The sequence below is a fragment of the Cherax quadricarinatus genome, chromosome 56 (assembly GCF_038502225.1).
Source record: "Cherax quadricarinatus isolate ZL_2023a chromosome 56, ASM3850222v1, whole genome shotgun sequence".
Lineage (NCBI taxonomy): Eukaryota > Metazoa > Arthropoda > Malacostraca > Decapoda > Parastacidae > Cherax > Cherax quadricarinatus.
Genome location: NC_091347.1, coordinates 15,915,014 through 15,936,181, shown reverse-complemented (window position 1 = coordinate 15,936,181; position 21,168 = coordinate 15,915,014). Strand labels below are relative to the sequence as shown.

Below are 21,168 nucleotides of genomic sequence, written 5' to 3'. Positions count from 1 at the left end.
TTTTGTCATCTGTCTTTACCTGCAGGTACTCTCTCACACTCACACACACACGAGGCCAGGAAGAGAGTCTCGACCCCTGCAACTACAATGAGTACACACACACACACACACACAATGTCTCTCACTTCACCTGCTGCCGCTACAACGTACACTTTAACGTTGTAGAAGAGCCATTACTAAACTCAGAACAAAACCAATATTGATTTCCCTTCCGAGGCGCAATTGTTTCTGCCAAGGACGGCGCGAGGAAGAGGGGAAGAGAGGACGAAACAGAGGGGAAGAGGGAGAGACAATAAAAGAAGGGGAGGGCAGACAGGGAAGGTGGTAGAGACAGGGAGGGAGAGGGGGGTTTAAATGCTTCCGGGATTATATATTATTCATTGAATTTACATCTGGGATCAGAGAAGAGGGTCATTTTGAGGAGGTTGTAGAGGAGTCTGGGGCTTTTACAAAAAAGTAAAAGGGAAATAAATGGGGTCTGGGGCATTCCAAACAAAGCAAAGGGGAAATAAATGTGGTTTGGTCTTTCTAAAGAAAGCAAATGGGAATTAAATATGGTCTGGGGCCTTCAAAAACAAGGAAAGTGGATGAGGAAATATATTAAAGGAAGGCTATGAGAGAGAGAGAGAGAGAGAGAGAGAGAGAGAGAGAGAGAGAGAGAGAGAGAGAGAGAGAGAGAGAGAGAGAGAGAGAGAGAGAGAAGTAGAGAGGACAGTAGGGGTTGCAAGATTCTGTATGAGGCACAAGTACGCTTACACCTTGAGTATGCTCCACTTTCTTGGTTTGCCTGCCTCTCATCTGCGACTGCTTGACAGGGTAGAGAACAGAGCAAGACGTCTCATCTCTCGCCTGGATCCATCCTGGATAGATCCGTCATTTCAGCAGAGCCTTCAACACAGGAGGGATGTGGGTGGCCTTACTCTATAAGGCCAACATTGTCAAAGTACCACACTTGGTTCCACTTCGAGGACAGCGAAAAGCCTCTATACCACAAAACGGGCAGAAAACAGCAACTTCACTCCGGCTGTAACTTTCTCCAGAACATCACTTCATCTGAGATCATTTATCCTCAGGACGACTCGAGTCTGGAACACGTTCGTACAGCATAATATCAACGAGATAAAGTCAGTTGATCAAATGAAAATGCTGGCCCACAGATGGCTTCAACTTCATCCTGTTCCCTACTTGTAAGTTTCATAACAATGAAAATGCTTTCAAATGAGCTGATGTAGGTAACAGCTCTTAGCTTGTCAATAAAGTTAGGGATCCTTAACCTAACCTTGTCAAACCCTGTGTGTGTGTGTGTGTGTGTGTGTGTGTGTGTGTGTGTGTGTGTGTGTGTGTGTGTGTGTGTGTGTGTGTGTGTGTGTGTGTGTGTGTGTGTGTGAGAGAAAAAGGTGAGTGTTTTGGCGTTGGTGAAAGATTCTTGATCCTAGACTCTGGAGCTATCGTCTCCTTCCTTGGATCAAACCTGCTTACCTCCCATTTCTCAGGCACCGTACGACTCCTTACGGGTTTAGCGTTTTCCTATGGACAAACTATTAACATGAGACTGAAAATATCAAGAACGGAGACGGAAGAGACATATCGCGAAGAGAACTAAAGACTGGAAAGAGTATTTAGATGCAATAGGGTGATGTTATGAAGATGGAATAGGGTGATTTTATGGAGAAAGATGGGTTAGTGTGACGGTAAAACGAAACGTACGGTAGAGTCTCACAATATATTAGTATTATTATTATTAAATTCCTCACCGGCATCTAGGAACCTCCCTTGAGGGGTGTCTCAATATTGAGGTACCTTCAAAGGAGATGCATTGATGCCGATGACGGGCTCTTGAATCATAGAATTGAAGCTACCCTTCCTTTCCATGGACCGAATCTGACTCTTTCTTATTCTTCTGGCGCTGTATGCCCTATAAGGGGCTAGAACTCAAGCTATTAATGGGTTACTGCTACACTATTACTACTACTACTACTACTACTACTAATAATAATAATAATAATAATAATAATAATAATGGAGATGGACAAGGGACAAGCCATAAAGAAAATAGAGAGGGAGGATTTTATGGGGTGACAGCAAAGCCTAAAGTCCGCAGAAGTAAATCAAGTGTGGATGAGGTGAAACACAGACAAGGGACAGAAAAATAATGAAGGATAAGAAGCCTTTGAAGAACGGGAAGCAACAGGGATGAGATTTAGAAGAATGGGAAGAATGGGAATCACAGAGTGAACAGGAAAGAAGGCTACAGATGATGCAGCGAGGAAGGGAAACTATTCAAGAAAATGGGACTACCTGAAAATGGTGAATAATGAAGGAATAAGGGAAGGGTAGAATTAAAAAAGGTAATATAGAATGAGAAAGGCTTAAGGTTCTGAACCAAAAATCTAGGAAGATTATAGTCTTTGGGAAAACGAGTGGAAGAGTCAACTCCTGGCCCTCTCGGTCTCAGGGAAAGTTTAAAAAAAAAAAAAAAAAAAAAAGAAGGAAAAAAAAAAAATTGTCAGTGGATCTTCAAAGGTTTCTGGGATCACAGAAGTACTAACAGCCCTTGCTCACCCCTTGAAAATACCTGAACGCATAAAAGTGTGTGTGTGAGAGTGTTAGTAGTATGTGTGTGTGTGTGTGTGTGTGTGTGTGTGTGTGTGTGTGTGTGTGTGTGTGTGTGTGTGTGTGTGTGTGTGTGTGTGTGTGTGTGTGTGTTACTTTGCAGAGTGAGAGTCTCGGCTCTTGATTCCGTCTGTCAACTTTCGAGTGACGCATGTGATTCAGCCCTTTGTATTAAGTTTTGAACAGCTGTATGAAGTTCACTTCCACTGTGTCACTGCTCAGCTCATTGTACTCATCACTTTCACAATGAAAAAATACTTTCTGACGTCCCTGTGGCTCATCTGAGTGCGTAATTTCTAATCATGCAAATTTGTTCATGTTGTATCCTTGGTAAAGAGTTTGTCTTTATCAATCCAATCTATGCCTCAGATAACATAAGGACTTTATCTCGCATTCTTGGCTCAATCTTCAGGTTTCACTTTTTATTAGGCGAGGTGAGAGGCCCATACCTGCGCTGCATAGTCAAAACTTTGTCTTACCCATGAGGTTAAGTGCGCTTTGAGGGAGTCTCTGCAATAGGCCCTGAAAGCCACTCTTGCATTTGGGAGCTTATCCCGTACGACGCTGTTTATAAGCGAATTAAGAGGCAGGTTTGCAATAATATCTTTATTTCTACAAGTACATGATACAACTTATACATACCTAGCTGACATCGATGACATACTATAAAGAAAGCCCCTGGTTATGCAGAGCATTTCTGGCAACATATGTTAATTTTGTCCTCAGGATGCGACCCACATCAGTCGGCTAACACCCAAGTACCTACTTAGTGTTAGGTGAACAGGGACAGCGGGTCCCTTAAGGAAACGGAAACACACCCAATGTTTCCACCCGTACCGGGTATCGAACTACGTACCTCAATGTGTGAGCTGAGTGCGCTACTAGCCGAGCTACAAGAAGTAATAATTATTCCCAAGTCTTTATATTTAACTATTTCCGTGATGAATGTTTGACAAAATATAGTGCTCTGTTATTTGGCCTTCCAACTTCATAAATTTGCTTTAGACTGCATTAAATTCCAGTAATCATTAATCCGACCATTCCTGAGGTCTATCCAGGTCTTCTTGCAGCCTTCTTTCATCCTATTTACTCTATATTCTCTTCACTCTTTTGATATCGTTAACAAGCAAGGAAATGCAGGCGTTAACTCATGAAATCCGGTAATGTATATATACACAGGGAAAAGTATGGGAGTAATGCTGATCTTTGAGTAACTTCACTAGTCACCTTCCCATTACACAGTCCATCCATGTGCACTCGCCTATTTGGGGTTGCAGGGGTTGATTCATAGCTCCTGGCCCAGCCTCTTCGCTGGTTGCTACTGTGTGTGTGTGAGTGAATGAGTGCGTGCGTGATTGCATGCGTACATGTGTGCGTGCATGTGCTTGTGTCTGTGTCTGGCGCAACACGCAAGAACGCCCACGACATGAGGTTCATCGTGCAGTGACTTGGCTTTTTCTTCATGAACTAGACCTGTTTGGGGGAGGAAGAGGGAAGAGGTGAGAGTGAGAGAGAGAGAGAGAGAGAGAGAGAGAGAGAGAGAGAGAGAGAGAGAGAGAGAGAGAGAGAGAGAGAGAGAGAGAGAGAGTACTTGCATGTTTCACAACAATAGAAAATTAAAATAGATAATGTTTGAATAGGTTTTTTAATTAGATGAGGTAGGCAACAACTAGCTTGTAAATAAAGGTAGGAACTCTTAATTTAAACCTGTAAAAACCCTTGTGTTAGAATGAGAGAGAGAGAGAGAGAGAGAGAGAGAGAGAGAGAGAGAGAGAGAGAGAGAGAGAGAGAGAGAGAGAGAGAGAGAGAGAGAGAGAGAGAGAATGGGAGAGAGAAAGCATTAAAACAAGGAGATACCACCCAGAGAAGATATTCATTAATTTTATTCAGCTTGGCACCAAGATACACATGCAAGATTAGAGCGGCGGTGTATATAAAATATTCACTGATCTACCGGGGCTTCTGCACGATAAGATCAGCGCGATAATAAAACTCCTTATGCTGCACATCGTCTTTCGTATTTCTTTAAGACAGCACAGGTCCCTTCCATCTTCGAATTAACGCTGTCGTTATTATTAGCAACAGGAAGAGGGCCCGCTCTACCAAAGAACCCAATAACAGTAATAAGAATGTCATTTCTGCATTGCAAGGCCGCGTCAGACATCAAAGAGTTAAAAGAAGAAGAAAAAAAAAAAGAGATAGCATGATTGTCTTGCCATCCGGGCCGCATGTTCTTCCACACGCTAAGCTGCCCAGGGGGGACATCAAAGAAAACTGGAACCCCCTCCAGGCGGACGACAGAAAATGGAACGTGGGGGAGACACACTTCGTTCCCAAATAATTCCTACGTACACAACGTTATTTATCTTCGTTTCCCCCAAAGCACAGCGAGCGATGCTAATTCTGTTGCCAGATTTCAGTTTAGTTCGGAGGAAATGGAACGCCGGAGAGACGCTGTCCGTTTTCAGAAAAAAAATATATATGTAGGGAACATTCTTATTGTGATACAACCATACCTATCTCTCTCCCTCTGGCGATTTTACGGTGAAGAGATTGTAGTATTATACCAATATAAGAGCTACGGGTAAATTATATTACTAAACCGAATGATTAATAGCATTCCATAAAACTGTATAAAATATCGCTATATAAGAATTAATCTTCAGGGAGAACTTTCATGCTTCTAGTCACCGCGTTTACTGTCACGTCAAATGATGGAAAAACACCTCAAATCGCTTTTAAATTATCACTACGTAACTCTTAAGTGTTGTCCCACTGAACTGCTGCGTCAATGAACTATATATAGAGAGAATTTCCTATTTGGTCCTTAATTTCACTTTTTTCTCAATGACTGATGTATTTATATTATAATCATTGGCATTAAAAAGAATGGAAAAAATATATACAAAGAGAGTATAATGCGATCCTTTATCAACAATGTTTTGCCCACACAGATCTGTTTGACTTGAAAAAGCCCAGTGTGAGCGAAACGCTGTCAGTAAAGAAACGCATTATACCCCGTCTGTGGCTCTCGTTTACATCGAGACGGTATTTTATACCACTGATCTTCATAATGAATAATACTGATATTTCGTACATTGTTGTAGACAGTGATACATGCGTGGCATTGCTGATATTATTACAATGTGTAGAATTTTAGATACTATTACGTATCGTAATTTTAGATGGGTAAGGAAATTCCAACAAGACGTAGCTGATAAAAATACATAAACAGCAGTCGAACACTACTGAGACGACTTTTCGCCCACACAACAGGCTTTATCAACGTAGGGGTAAGCTTCTCGCTCTCCTATGTGCGGATTAGACTTGAAAAAAGGCCTGCTGTGCAGACGAAACGTCGTCTTAATGCAGTTTCCAAATGCTGCTTGTGTGTCTTAATCAACCATAAAGGTTGTATATTCTTAAGATGTAGAGTAATTTTTGGATAGTGTCACCATGTCCCGTCCCGAGGATACTCTCACCATATAAATCTGATGTCCACTATAGTTATGCTGATATACTTCATAATAGTAACTCTGTGCTTGAAAGTTAAGACACATGTGCAACATCTGGATATCTTTATTGTAGACGTTTCGCCATCCAGTGGCTTTATCAATACAGATTCTAGGACATAATAGGAAGACAGTATATAGTTCTACTGTCTTCCTATTATGTCCTAGAATCTGTATTGATAAAGCCACTGGATGGCGAAACGTCTACAATAAAGACATCCAGATGTTGCTCATGTGTCTTAACTTTCATATTGTCGGTATTTTATACCTTTCTTGCACAACTCTGTGCTTATACATAACATATAAGAGAAGATTAGTGCAACGAATAGTTAGTTTATTACATGTAAGGCATAGTAACAGCACGTGGATTATTAAGCTCCCGAAATTCCTCCGGACACTAAAAATATGGGTACATGATACTTTAAGATAGTAAAATGAAATCATGATTGTTTGATGAATGAGACTCATGTGTTACACCTGGGTGCCTTTATTTTAAAGACGCTTCGCAAGCCACTGGCTTTATCAATTCACTACAGTGTTTATTTGAAGGTGTTGAAACTGGAGACAGTAGAAGACGAGGTATTCAGTCCCTTTGCCTAAATGAAGGTGTTCACCACCGCAGTCTTGATAAAGTTCCTGACTGGCGAAACGTCTTCATAATAAAGATACCCAGGTGTTGCATGTGTATTTCATCATCTTATCAATATTGTATACCATTATTGCTATCATGTCTTCACTGTATATACCATGGGAGAGAGACATCTGTTAGCACACCGGCAGTTGTAAATCATAGCAAGATTACCCAAACAAACAAAAATACATTCACTTTTAATCACTCCCTAGCTGGATGTCAAGAAATGCTGAGAGATTACCTGACTTCAACATCTCTACCCCATTCTTCAGGGCGCAGGCACTTTACTTCCCGACTTTAGAACTCTAGGTCCGACTAACCGGTTTACCTGAATTCTTTCACTGATGTTATCATGCTCACACTTCGACATCACGTCCACTCACAAAAACCACTTGTCTTCACTCAATATATAATCGAATTTCTACGCTTATTATTTTTTGAGTAATATTCATACCACAAATTCTACCGAAACTCAACATCTTCACTGTCTCCAGTTTCCTTCTCGCTACAACATTCAAATATAATATCTCACACTCACATGTAAAAGTGTGGTACCACTATAATCTAATTTATTACCTTTTTAACATCCAAAGATTTATCCAAACCACTGCTACATCTTTTTCTTCGTGTATTTAAAGACTTAATTCACTAGATACATGCTACTAGATCTATACCTACTAAATATATACCTAAACATATTCAGTAAACTTCTATACTCCTTCCTTTCAGTCATATAAAAGTCATTAGATGATAAGCATAAATGTGTAAAGACAAGGATTTTTTAACTGATATTATCAATTCATCCAGATCAATGACCAGTTTTTCTTATACAAAAGTCATTGCTTAAGCAAAATTATGGGTCATGGATGGTTACTGAGTTTAGAACCTACTGATTATCGAGTACGTTAATTATTATTATAATCAAAAAGAAGCGCTAAGCCACAAGGGCTATACAGCTCGAGTACGTTAAGGCAAGAATATTTTAACCCCTAAAATTGGAATTCAAGTAAACCATGTGTCCGTACACTTTTAGAGACGTATACCTCTCCATGTGTGTGTTATAAAAACGAATGCACTCTGTATGTATGTATGTATATATGTATGTATATATGTATGTATATATGTATGTATATATGTATGTATATATGTATGTTTATATATGTATGTTTATATATGTATGTTTATATATGTATGTACATATGTATGGAGCTTTATCCTTTCCTGAAGTGCTGGTGAGCATTGTGTTGGCGATTTTTTCAATGATCAGTCTGTCCCAATGGGACTGTTTGTGCTCTTTGGGTGGAGCTGGTCTACTGGAGGAGTCGGCAAGGGTGCCCCACCGCACGGCTGCTTAAATGAACCTAGAGTCTTGAGCTCCTACCGCACCTCTCAAGCGTGCAACATCTGGGTATGCAAAGTAAAAAGATACAAGTACAACTAATGTGACATTTTTATTGTGGCAACGTTTCACTCTCCAGGAGCTTTGTCAAGCCGTTACAAACAGTACATGGACACAGAGGGTATATATAGGCTCAGAGTGAGGTACAATACTAGTGGTGGTGGTGGTAGTAGTAGTAGTAGTGATATAAGTTGTGGTAGTAGTAATAGTAATACAATATGGTAGAACAATTAACTTGCACACGAGTAAAAGGATATAAAAGCTATACTTGGGTAACATAAAAATAAGTTAGACAAATATTTCTATTAGAGGCTGGATAGAGAAAGCCTGTTTCAATGCTCATTCTCTGTAATGTGCTTGTGTAGTATTAACAGGAGAGACTATATGATGGCAGGGTTTACTGTTTTCAGGAGGATTCTTGCTAAAACTTCGGAGAAGGTGAAGCTGCCTTTGTTTTGTTTAATTGTATTAGAAACAGCGATTAGTGCTATTTCAAGGCACTTGCGTCTGCAGAAATTAGTTTCTTTGATCACTAATTGGGTGTCCCTGAATTTCATGAGATGATTGGTGGAATTTCGGTTTTGTACGCAGGCGTTGTTCAAGTTATCGTTCCTAAATGCGTAAATGGGTTCAGTGAGGCGGGTGTCGAGGTTTATTGTAGACGTTTCGCCATCCAGTGGCTTTATGTAGAATTTAGCCGTACAGAATGCGAAAAAGACTTGGATGTTATGGTAAGCAGCAACCTTAAACGAAGTCAGCGATGCCTAAGCGTACGTAATAGTGAAAATAGATTACTGGGATGTATATCAAGAAGTGTAAGCAACGGAAGTCCAGCGGTTATACTACAGCTTTATTTATCATTAGTAAGGCCTCACTTAGATTACGCAGCTCAGTTTTGGTCTCCATATTACAGAATGGATATAATTCCGTTAGAAAACATTCAGCGAAGAATGACAAAATTAATTCATAGCATTAAAAATCTTCCGTATGAAGAAAGATTGAAGTTCTTTAAATTACATTCACTTGTTAGACGAAGAATGAGAGGAGACTTAATCGAAGTGTATAAGTAGAAGATGGGTATTAACAACGGGGATATAAACAAGGTCTTGAGGATATCTCTCCAAGAGAGAAAAAGCAATAATGGATTCAAATTAGATAAGCTCAGATTTAGAAAGGATATAGGAAAGTACTGGTTTGGAAATAGGGTAGTTGATGAGTGGAACAGTCTGCCTAGTAGGGTTATTGAAGTTAAAATGTTGGGTAGTTTCAAATTTATGATGGATAAATACTTGAGTGAGAGGGGTTGAATCTGAGTGGGAATCAACAAAAGTACAGGTATAAGTATTTATTATTTGTTTATAGAACAGTCTTGGTTTAGAAAGACACGTAAGCAAACACTGACATATTTGTTAGGTAAGAAACATATGCAACAGTTAGACAACTTTATTTCGGAATAAAGTTGTCTAACTGTTGCATATGTTTCTTACCTAACAACCTGTCGGTATTGTATACCATTTTGATGTTCATCACTGACATATTTATTAGAAAACGTTTCGGTCCTGGGACCTTGATCACTTCTAATATACAGAGGTAGAAAGACATTATATATAGACGGAGAGTGAGGTGTGAGTGACGCACGGTGACCTGAAGAATGTCATATTGGGATGAGGACGGGTAGACGATGAAATGTCAATTCCTATGGATTAATGGATAAATACGACAGGTTGAGGGACTGACTTAATCTTATTTCTTCCTCCTCTTCTTCAGTCGTCACTTGTGAAGGATTGGACTGAATCAGCCATACCTAAATTTGATGTGTCAGTCGAAAAGTTTCCATGCTGAATAAAGATTTGCCATATGCTGCATAAGGCTCCTCATCCTTCAACTCTGTCGTGTTGCTTTCAAATCATTTATCACAATCCGACATTGTAGTAAGAAAAGAACAGTAGATATCGAAAGTTCGCACACAACTTTAGTGAATCTCGGAATGCAAAGTTTCGATCTAACTGTTGCTATGTTCTTACCTAACAACCTGTCGGTATTGTATACCATTTTGATGTTCATCACTGACATATTTATTAGAAAACGCTTTCAAGTGGCGTCCTTGGGACCTGACTCCTCAGCTAACATCTCACAATACTACATTATACTATAGATCGAAGTGATTTAGTCCGCACGTCGTGACTTCAGAAGATTCACTATTGGGATGAATCCGGCCGAGAGGACTGAAATCATTAGACTTCATGGAGTTACAGCTCACATTCATCTGCACTTCTGATTCTGACTATTGTAGGGAGACGTTTCGCATCCAGTGCCGTTTTACCTAATACAACTTAGCATATGGAACATAAACATATACAAAAGATGGGTGTAATCATCTTGGCCTTTTTGGGAATTTTGTAGTTCCTGAGCATTGTCGGTGAGCGATAGTCTAGTGTTGCTAGTGTCAAACCAACTGCGTTTTATAGCCAAGGTTAAATGACAGCTTAACAGTCAGTCACTAAGAGCTGGTTCTCATGAACAGTAACCTTCCAAAAGATCAGAGCTTACTTCACATCCTAACGGCAACTTACTTCTAACCATTTCCAATCGAGTGCAGTGTCTGCCACAGCAAAACAAGAAGGCAAAATACCGACAACTGGAAAAGTTCAAGCATGTCGAAACATCTATATCTTTTTCTAGTAGAAATGTTGTCACACATCCAGTTGGTATTCAAGACAGTAGACATATATAGAAGACATAGAACATAAAACGAAGGAAACTGCAAGGCCTCGGCCCCTGGAGGCAGGTCAAGTCACTGGCTAAGCAATGACCCAACCTAAGTAGGTCAGGTCAGCTTTTATAGGAACAGGCAACGACTGGTGCACAAGCTATCAGCTAAGCATCCCACCAAGTACCGTGTCTTATCCAAGCATGTTTTGCTACAGCCGCTGGTTATAGGTACTTGGAGTTTGTCCCTCTCCAAAATCAAGAACCAATACTGTTTGCATTCCTCGAACTAAGTTTCCAAAAAAGGTAGTAATTACTGATATTTTAAAACACATTTACATCCTTATTTATTCTGTTTCATTATACCCTCAATCATTCTCCCATCTAGTCTTCTAAGTGCAGTTTAGACTTCTAGTCACTCATAGGAAGTCGAACATACAAAATGAGGTACTCTAGTCCTCGGCCTGAGTTATTCACAGCATCGTGGTGGAGGAGTGTCTGGAGCAAAGGCAAGAAGACTGGCGCTTTTTATAGGCGTCAGTGAATGGGACGGGCAGCAGACGAGGTCAGTCACTGGTAGGCGGGATTCCCCAGTGGAAGTAGGTCCTTCCCAAAGAGATGGGTTAGTTGCAGCAGCCGTGAAGAAGGTCTTGTAGATGTCCTCTGAACCAAGATTCCATGATGTTGCAGTGTCTGACAAGTTGTGCAAAGAAAGGTATAAAATACCGACAATATGAAAGTTAAGACACATGTGCAACATCTGGATATCTTGGTTCAGAGGACATCTACAAGACCTTCTTCACGGCTGCTGCAACTAACCCATCTCTTTGGGAAGGACCTACTTCCACTGGGGAATCCCGCCTACCAGTGACTGACCTCGTCTGCTGCCCGTCCCATTCACTGACGCCTATAAAAAGCGCCAGTCTTCTTGCCTTTGCTCCAGACTCTCCTCCACCACGATGCTGTGAACACTAACTCCAAGGCCGAGGGACTGATTACCTCATCTTTTGTATATAGTTCTACTGTCTTCCTATTATGTCCTAGAATCTGTATTGATAAAGCCACTGGATGGCGAAACGTCTACTACAATAAAGATATCCAGATGTTGCACATGTGTCTTAACTTTCATATTGTCGGTATTTTATACCTTTCTTTGCACAACTTGTCAGACACTGCAACATCATGGAATCTTGGTTCAGAGGACATCTACAAGACCTTCTTCACGGCTGCTGCAACTAACCCATCTCTTTGGGAAGGACCTACTTCCACTGGGGAATCCCGCCTACCAGTGACTGACCTCGTCTGCTGCCCGTCCCATTCACGGACGCCTATAAAAGCGCCAGTCTTCTTGCCTTTGCTCCAGACTCTCCTCCACCACGATGCTGTGAACACTAACTCCAAGGCCGAGGGACTGATTACCTCATCTTTTGTATATAGTTCTACTGTCTTCCTATTATGTCCTAGAATCTGTATTGATAAAGCCACTGGATGGCGAAACGTCTACTACAATAAAGATATCCAGATGTTGCACATGTGTCTTAACTTTCATATTGTCGGTATTTTATACCTTTCTTTGCACAACTTGTCAGACACTGCAACATCATGGAATCTTGGTTCAGAGGACATCTACAAGACCTTCTTCACGGCTGCTGCAACTAACCCATCTCTTTGGGAAGGACCTACTTCCACTGGGGAATCCCGCCTACCAGTGACTGACCTCGTCTGCTGCCCGTCCCATTCACTGACGCCTATAAAAAGCGCCAGTCTTCTTGCCTTTGCTCCAGACTCTCCTCCACCACGATGTTGTGAACACTAACTCCAAGGCCGAGGGACTGATTACCTCATCTTTTGTATATAGTTCTACTGTCTTCCTATTATGTCCTAGAATCTGTATTGATAAAGCCACTGGATGGCGAAACGTCTACTACAATAAAGATATCCAGATGTTGCACATGTGTCTTAACTTTCATATTGTCGGTATTTTATACCTTTCTTTGCACATGTAATTCCTATGTTGTGAACAATAAAATGGTATAAAATACCGACAGGTTGTTTAGGTAAGACACATATGCAACAGTTATGTATCTTTATTTCGAAACGTTTCGCCTACACAGTAGGCTTCTTCAGTCGAGTACAGCAAAGTTGATAGAAACAGAAGAGACTTGAAGACGATGTAATCAGTCCATCACCCTTGAAGTCGTAGAATTTGAGGTTGTCAGTCCCTCGGCCTGGAGAAGTTCAGTTCCATAGTCAGGAACTATCTGAAGATCAAGCGACAGTGCGGAGACTTAAATACTGTCGGAAGGAGAGGTGCAGAGTAGTAGTAGTAGTGAGAATGTAGCCACTGAGAGGTCAGGTCCCTCACAGATCCAACAGTTCTCACTTGAAAGGGTTGTCTAAGGCGTTTTCTGTACCAAGAGGCCATGTGTTGCAGTGTCTGACAAGATGAACATCAAAATGGTATACAATACCGACAGGTTGAACATCAAAATGGTATACAATACCGACAGGTTGTTAGGTAAGACACATATGCAACAGTTAGACAACTTTATTCCGAAACGTTTCGCCTACACAGTAGGCTTCTTCAGTCGAATACAGAAAGTAGGCAGGAACATCTCTACTGTTCCTGCCTACTTTCTGTATTCGACTGAAGAAGCCTACTGTGTAGGCGAAACGTTTCGGAATAAAGTTGTCTAACTGTTGCATATGTGTCTTACCTAACAACCGACAGGTTGGTAGGTAAGACACATAGGCAACAGTTAGGCAACTTTATTCCGAAACGTTTCGCCTACACAGTAGGCTTCTTCAGTCGAATACAGAAAGTAGGCAGGAACAGTAGGCGAAACGTTTCGGAATAAAGTTGCCTAACTGTTGCCTATGTGTCTTACCTACCAACCTGTCGGTATTGTATACCATTTTGATGTTCATCTTGTCAGACACTGCAACACATGGCCTCTTGGTACAGAAAACGCCTTAGACAACCCTTTCAAGTGAGAACTGTTGGATCTGTGAGGGACCTGACCTCTCAGTGGCTACATTCTCACTACTACTACTACTACTACTACTACTCTGCACCTCTCCTTCCGACAGTATTTAAGTCTCCGCACTGTCGCTTGATCTTCAGATAGTTCCTGACTATGGAACTGAACTTCTCCAGGCCGAGGGACTGACAACCTCAAATTCTACGACTTCAAGGGTGGACTGATTACATCGTCTTCACATCTCTACTGTTCCTGCCTACTTTCTGTATTCGACTGAAGAAGCCTACTGTGTAGGCGAAACGTTTCGGAATAAAGTTGCCTAACTGTTGCCTGTGTCTTACCTACATACCTAACTGTTGCATATGTGTCTTACCTAAACAATTCCTATGTTGTTGGGTTGGTGGTGCTTAAGTATCATGTATGCCAATGTTTTGGAAATTTTGTAGTTTCCTGTGTTACGTTCTATAGTGTCGGTGACGGCGATTAGTCATAGTGTTTGCTTACGTGTCTTTCTAAACCAACTTGTCGGTATTTATTACCAAGGTTTATACCATAGAACAGTCTTAAACTAATGTTCAGTCTTAAACTAAGAAGACTGTGTGTCTACGAACAATAAAACTTGACAACACACATTCTCCAGCAGCCTTACTTCCCCACATTCTCTCCGGCAACCTTACTTCTACACCCCTTTCCTTCACAATCTTAGTCCAGCACATGTTCGCCCACAGCAAAAAAACAAGAAGGCACAATACCGCAACTGGAACAATATCCAAGCTGGTCCGAAACGTCGTCATATGTTTCTTTTTTCCTATGTGGAACTGTTAGGTAAGACACACATGCAACAGTTAGGTATGTGCAAGACAGGTATACAATATATAGTATATAAGAACATAAGAACATAAGAACGAAGGAACACTGCAGAAGGCCTACTGGCCCATGCGAGGCAGGTCCAAGTCTCCTACCGGCTTAAGCCAATGCACCCAACCTAGTCAGGTCAGGTCATATTGACTTAAGGGAGGAACACGGCAACCGACCTGGTAGCACAAGCTATCAGGTCTAACGCACACCCACCCACATCTACTCGTGTATTTATCCAACCTATTTTTAAAGCTACACAACGTTCTGGCCTCTATAACGGTACTTGGGAGTTTGTTCCACTCATCCACAACTCTATTACCAAACCAATACTTTTTATATCCTTCCTGAATCTGAATTTTTCCAACTTAAAACCATTGCTGCGAGTCCTGTCTAGGCTAGATATTTTCAGCACACTATTTACATCCCCTTTATTTATTCCTGTCTTCCATTTATACACCTCAATCATATCTCCCCTAATTCTACGTCTTTCTAGAGAGTGCAGTTTCAGGGCCCTTAGTCTATCCTCATAGGGAAGGTTTCTGATACATGGGATCAACTTTGTCATCCTCCTTTGTACATTTTCCAGAGAATTTATATCCATTCTGTAATACGGTGACCAAAACTGTGCAGCATAATCTAAATGAGGCCTAACCAAGGATGTATAGAGTTGAAGAACAACCTGAGAACTCCTATTATTTATGCTTCTTGATATGAAGCCAAGGATTCTATTAGCTTTATTGCGAACACTTATGCACTGTTGTCTTGGTTTAAGATTACTGCTAACCAGAACTCCTAAATCTTTTTCGCAATCCGTAATATTAAGATCTACATTATTTAGTTTATATGTGGCATGGTTATTGTCCTGTCTAACATTTAGAACTTTGCATTTGTCTATATTAAACTGCATCTGCCACTTCTCCGACCACTGCATCAGTCTATTCAAATCTTCCTGGAGTGCTCTAATGTCCTCGTCAGAGAAACGTTTCGCCACACAGTGGCTTCATCAGTCCAATACAAAGTAGAAATGAACATTAAAATGGTATAAAATACAGACAGGTTGTTAGGTAAGACACATATGCAACAGTTAGGTATCTTTATTTCGAAACGTTTCGCCTACACAGTAGGCTTCTTCAGTCGAGTACAGAAAAGCTGATAGAAGCAGAAGATACTTGAAGACGATGTAATCAGTCCATCACCCTTAAAGTTTTGAGGTGGTCAGTCCCTCAGTCTGGAGAAGAGCATTGTTCCATAGTAGGAAACAATATGGAGATGAAGTGACAAATTGGAGCCTTATATAGCGCCAAGAGGTGAGACGTAGGTCACTAGAAGAGGTAAGAACTCAGATGTTGTGAGGTCAGGTCCCTCTCAAATCCAGCCGTTCTCACTAGTGGAGGTTGTCGAAGTTGATTGCAGGTCTGTACCAAGATACCCTTGTGTTGCAGTGTCTGACAGAATGAACATTAAAATGGTATAAAATACCGACAGGTTGTTAGGTAAATGGTATAAAATACCTGTCGGTATTTTATACCATTTTAATGTTCATTCTGTCAGACACTGCAACACAAGGGTATCTTGGTACAGACCTGCAATCAACTTCGACAACCTCCACTAGTGAGAACGGCTGGATTTGAGAGGGACCTGACCTCACAACATCTGAGTTCTTACCTCTTCTAGTGACCTACGTCTCACCTCTTGGCGCTATATAAGGCTCCAATTTGTCACTTCATCTCCATATTGTTTCCTACTATGGAACAATGCTCTTCTCCAGACTGAGGGACTGACCACCTCAAAACTTTAAGGGTGATGGACTGATTACATCGTCTTCAAGTATCTTCTGCTTCTATCAGCTTTTCTGTACTCGACTGAAGAAGCCTACTGTGTAGGCGAAACGTTTCGAAATAAAGATACCTAACTGTTGCATATGTGTCTTACCTAACAAAGTAGAAATGGGTTGATAGAAGTTGATAGAAGCAGAAGAGGCTGGATTAAGCCAGTAGGTGGCCTGGACTTGCCTAGCATTGGCCAGTAGACCTGCTGCAGTGCTCCTTCTTTCTTATGTTCTTATGTGTGGGTTATTTGTGTATTCTCTCACAGCTTTACTCCAACACGCATTCTACCACAACCTCGTCCCAACACATTTTCACCCCCATTCTATTCATTCACTCCTATTCATCGTCTGTATTTGACCTTCAAATCGAGTTGTGACGAGACAGACACAGGTACCTCCCCTTCCCCGAGTACCTGACATGTTCTCAAAGTCACTGTCATCAGAATTTCTCCTTCACCTCTTTACACTATCTTCATCATCATCGTTACCTTCGCAGTATCGCCCTCACCATCAACAGGACCTACCCATCCGCTTAACACCAATTACGATTATATAAGCTGACGTAGACAGACACACGTCTATCACTCCATTTTTCCGTACATCTTCAAACACAAAATTATTATATAAAAAGTAACTAAATCCGTCTGGGTTATACAAGATCATACCAGTATAGCAGAACGCTACTGTCTCGGGAATGGTGCTTGTATCTTATATCAGGGATCATTCCTATATCAGGAATCCTTCTTGTATTAAGTATCCTTCTCGTATGGGGAAAAGTTCACCCTTTCTCTAGACTTGCTAAACGCTTCCAAAATTTACTATGTACAGTTCCCATGTTATTTCACTTGCCTGACGGGTCCGAAGTCAATTAGTAAAAAGAGAAGAGGGAAAGAACGAGAAGAGGTAAAATAAGTTGAAGGAATGATGAGTGGAGAGAGGGAAGGGGAAGTGCATTTACCCTGGACGTGTTTCTTTGTGTAATTATCGATGGACGTTTATACACAAAGACACAGCAGCCGACAGAGGCAGACAGAAACAAGGACATTAGTACAGAGAGAGAGACAGACAAAGAAACAGACGGAGACACAGGGAGGGAGGGAGAGAGAGAGAGAGAGAGAGAGAGAGAGAGAGAGAGAGAGAGAGAGAGAGAGAGAGAGAGAGAGAGAGAGAGAGTAGCAACAGCTACCTGTTGAATTACACTGTGTACAAGTGCACGGGGAGTGAGTTACCTCAGTTATGTCTCTCGTGGGGCTACCTAAACGTTAACAAAAGCTGTTCTGACCCTTTTTTCGACATGTGAATACAGTGGCAAATTTTAAGCTATTACGGACCTTTTTTTCCATTTTTTGTTGTTGTTACTATGTTGATCATGTGTGAGGGAAGTGATTCTATTTTTATAACCCTGAAGGGAATTCTCAAAACTGGTTTTTGTATGCAATACTTAGTAACGTGATTATAAAATTGTTGGTGGGAAGAGTTGTATCGCTATTTAAGAAATCTGGTACTAGAGGGATAGTTATATATATGGATTTGCAAGAGTGAGAGGTGGTGACAGCAAGTGGGAAGTGAAACAAGTACACAGCAGTGGTGGCACCTCCCACTGGTAGTGGGCGGGGCATGTGACGCGCCTGCCAGACGTCCACTCCTGGCAAGCGCCTCATGTATATTTCCTGGATACCTGGATATCACTTTCATTGTTATTATGAACCTACATTCTAATATACCTATTAGAGAGTCGCTTTTTTTACAAATTCATTTGAATATAAGCGATCTACATAGGTGTGCTGTGTGGTATTACTGCGTTTTGTTTAAATAATTTTAATTGGAAGATTTACTTGTGTATCCCTTCTGGTGTGAAGAATACAAATAACTACTAAAGTCATCATTTTTACTTTACATTAATTTTCATCAATGAAGCGCACGTAGCTTATCCTAAAATCCTGAAAAAACCACAATAAAAATGAGTTCAATAATTTATGCAAGGTATCTCCTCCGACAGCGGACGCCTCTGTTTGCTGTGTCCTCGGGGGCGGGGTTTAGTTCTCTAGCCAATCGCAAGAGCGTATCTCCGTGTTAATTATCCAATCAGGGTTAGCCTGGAAGGCAGATGCGTCTCGCTGATTGGTTGTCGGTACATTAAAGTGCTTCATCACGCTTTGACGGGATGCCGAGAGTAAACCGTACATTGTGTTCCCAGTATCAGCGTAGCGGCCGTCGCACTAACCGTTTGTAATTGTGATAATTGTGTTGTGTCTGGACGCAGTGAGTGAGACATACTATCATGCTGGACCAGGAACTACTCGCCAAGGGGGGACTGACGGAGGGCCAGCAACAGCCGCCGCCTCACCTTACAAACCCGTACTCGCAGTTCCAGCAATACCAGCAGAGCATGGCTGGCTATAACAATATGGGCTATGGCTTCCCGGCTATGTATGCCCAGAACGGCTATGGCTATCCTCTCCCGGGCTACCCACACGCTCCTAGCCCGCCCTCAGACGGTAAGTCGCATACGCTATCAATGGGCAAATTACATTTCTCACTCTCTCGATGGATGACGGACTGCCGCTGGTCGGAGCAGAACATTCGATGCACCACCTGCCATCGCTTCCTCAACTATCTTTTACCATAATTCGTAAAAAATCCTTTTTTTTTTTTTTCGAATGCATTTCTGGCTCCGCCACCTCCGGTGATCTACAACTGGCAATGTGCGGCGTGAGACGTTTAACATGTCCAAAACTTACGATGATCAACGGCGGCCTCCTCAGAGCGCTGTAAATCACCTCTGGGAGCCTGCTAGTTCCAGCGACATGTCGGGAAGATTATTGCCTCCTGATCTTCCCCTTCCCCCTCCTCCTCCCCCTCCCACTCCTCTCTCTCTTCCCCCCACCCTCCCTCGCCCCAGCCGGGCGCGTCCTCATCGTCATTATAGTAACGGAATCATTATTATCATTATCTCCATTACGATAAGTGCATAATGACCGCAAACTGGTGCCCATCTCCTCCACGTGGCTTTGTTTACACCCCACCTGCTTATTAATGCCACTTCCAGTTGTATTAATACACAGATTTACTTTACACTTTAATTACTTTTTTTTTTTTTTTTGGGGGGGGGGGGAGGAGAGGTAAAGTTCACTGGATCAGACAGTTACTGTGAGTATCAAGGCTTCAGCGGTGGTTCATCTTGCCCGGACCTCTGCTGCAGTGAATGTTGACAAACGCTCTCGTGCATTATCAACACAGTGTCACCCTCAATATCGTCTGCAAGGCCTTGAGATATTTGCAAGGACAAACGCTCTCGATTATAGTGTCACCCTCAATATCGTCTGCAAGGCCTTGAGATATTTCAAGGAACGAATAGAATGCTAGATACGAAAATCTGACGCATGTTTCTTATTTATCAACGAACAGATGACACGTGTGTCTTACCAACGAACAGCTGACATATTTACTTTGAAGTCGTTGCAGAGATATAAATTCTTTGACTTCTCCAGTCAGATGTTTGAATTATTGTGAGTTTTTAATATTTTTAACACTATACAAGAATTTCTTCCTTCACTAAGGAGCTCCTAACGCAAATTACAGGGTTTATAAAACGCTCTGAGTTCAGCTCCATGGTCTGGAACGATATCATTCCAGACCATGAAGTTGAGGGATTGACCACCTCAAATACTTTTTCTCCAAGGTTGATGGACTGATTACATCATCTTTTCCACAACTACACCTGTTCCCTCTGTATCTGACTGAAGAAGCCTACTGTATATGCGAGGCGCTTCAACAATAAAGATTCCCAGCTGTTGCACGTGTCTTAATCTTCAATTTACCGGTATTTTATACTATTTTCAACATATCAGTTTAGTGTAGCTGGCGCTGCCATGGGATTCCGTGAAGAACTGAAGGATTTGTAACCTATGGTGGCGCTCACCTGGATATCTTGAAACAGGACTCAGTATATAGGCCCAACACTGTCAGTGTAGGCCCTATATAATGAGACCTAAGTAATGGTCTTATCCTGCAAAAGTCATTCAGACTGCTGAGTCCGACCGTCCGACGCGCTGTGCCTTCAGTCGCCATGAGGCCAACTGCTACCACATTTAACATCGTTTTGCCACTCCAATGATGTGATGCTGACGATAACACTACACGGGGCATCATATAACAAAGATCAGTGTCAGGTGATTTTTCGTAATGAACGCAGTGACAACAGCAACAATAAGATACCGGGTCACCACATGAAGACCTGGGCCGGGACCTGTCCCGGCGAACCTACCAGTACCTGGAACATTAAGATTGCAGTAGGGGCAGTGTTGGGTCTCACTCTAGGAGTGAGGTCCTCGGTCAATGTCCTTCGTGTTTAATTTATTGCGACTCTTTGACTAACGGGATATATGAAGCAGCTGTGGATAAATGGAACAAACAGCCGAGTAGCGTTAATGTAGCGAGAACTTTGGGTAGTTTTAAAAATAGGTTGGACAGGCACATGAGTGGGAGTGGGCTGGTATAATTTGAACCTGCCTAGCATAGGCCAGTAGGCCTGCCGCAGTGCTCCTCCTTTATGGTCTTGTTGGTAGTATTTTATATATATATATATATTATATATATATATATATATATATATATATATATATATATATATATAT

At 41.6% G+C, this 21,168-nt stretch overlaps 1 protein-coding gene across 1 annotated transcript in view; it reads left to right on the top strand.

Moving 5' to 3' along the window:
* The first annotated feature begins 18,714 nt into the window (after window positions 1-18,714).
* The window catches only part of LOC128700677 (homeobox protein DLL-1-like), a 67,908-nt gene continuing 65,454 nt past the window's right edge, over window positions 18,715-21,168 (top strand). Inside the window, exon 1 of the mRNA XM_070097080.1 lies at window positions 18,715-19,029. Coding sequence (XP_069953181.1) covers window positions 18,813-19,029 — 217 coding nt within the window. The 5' untranslated portion in view covers window positions 18,715-18,812. The remainder of the gene's footprint in view (window positions 19,030-21,168) is intronic.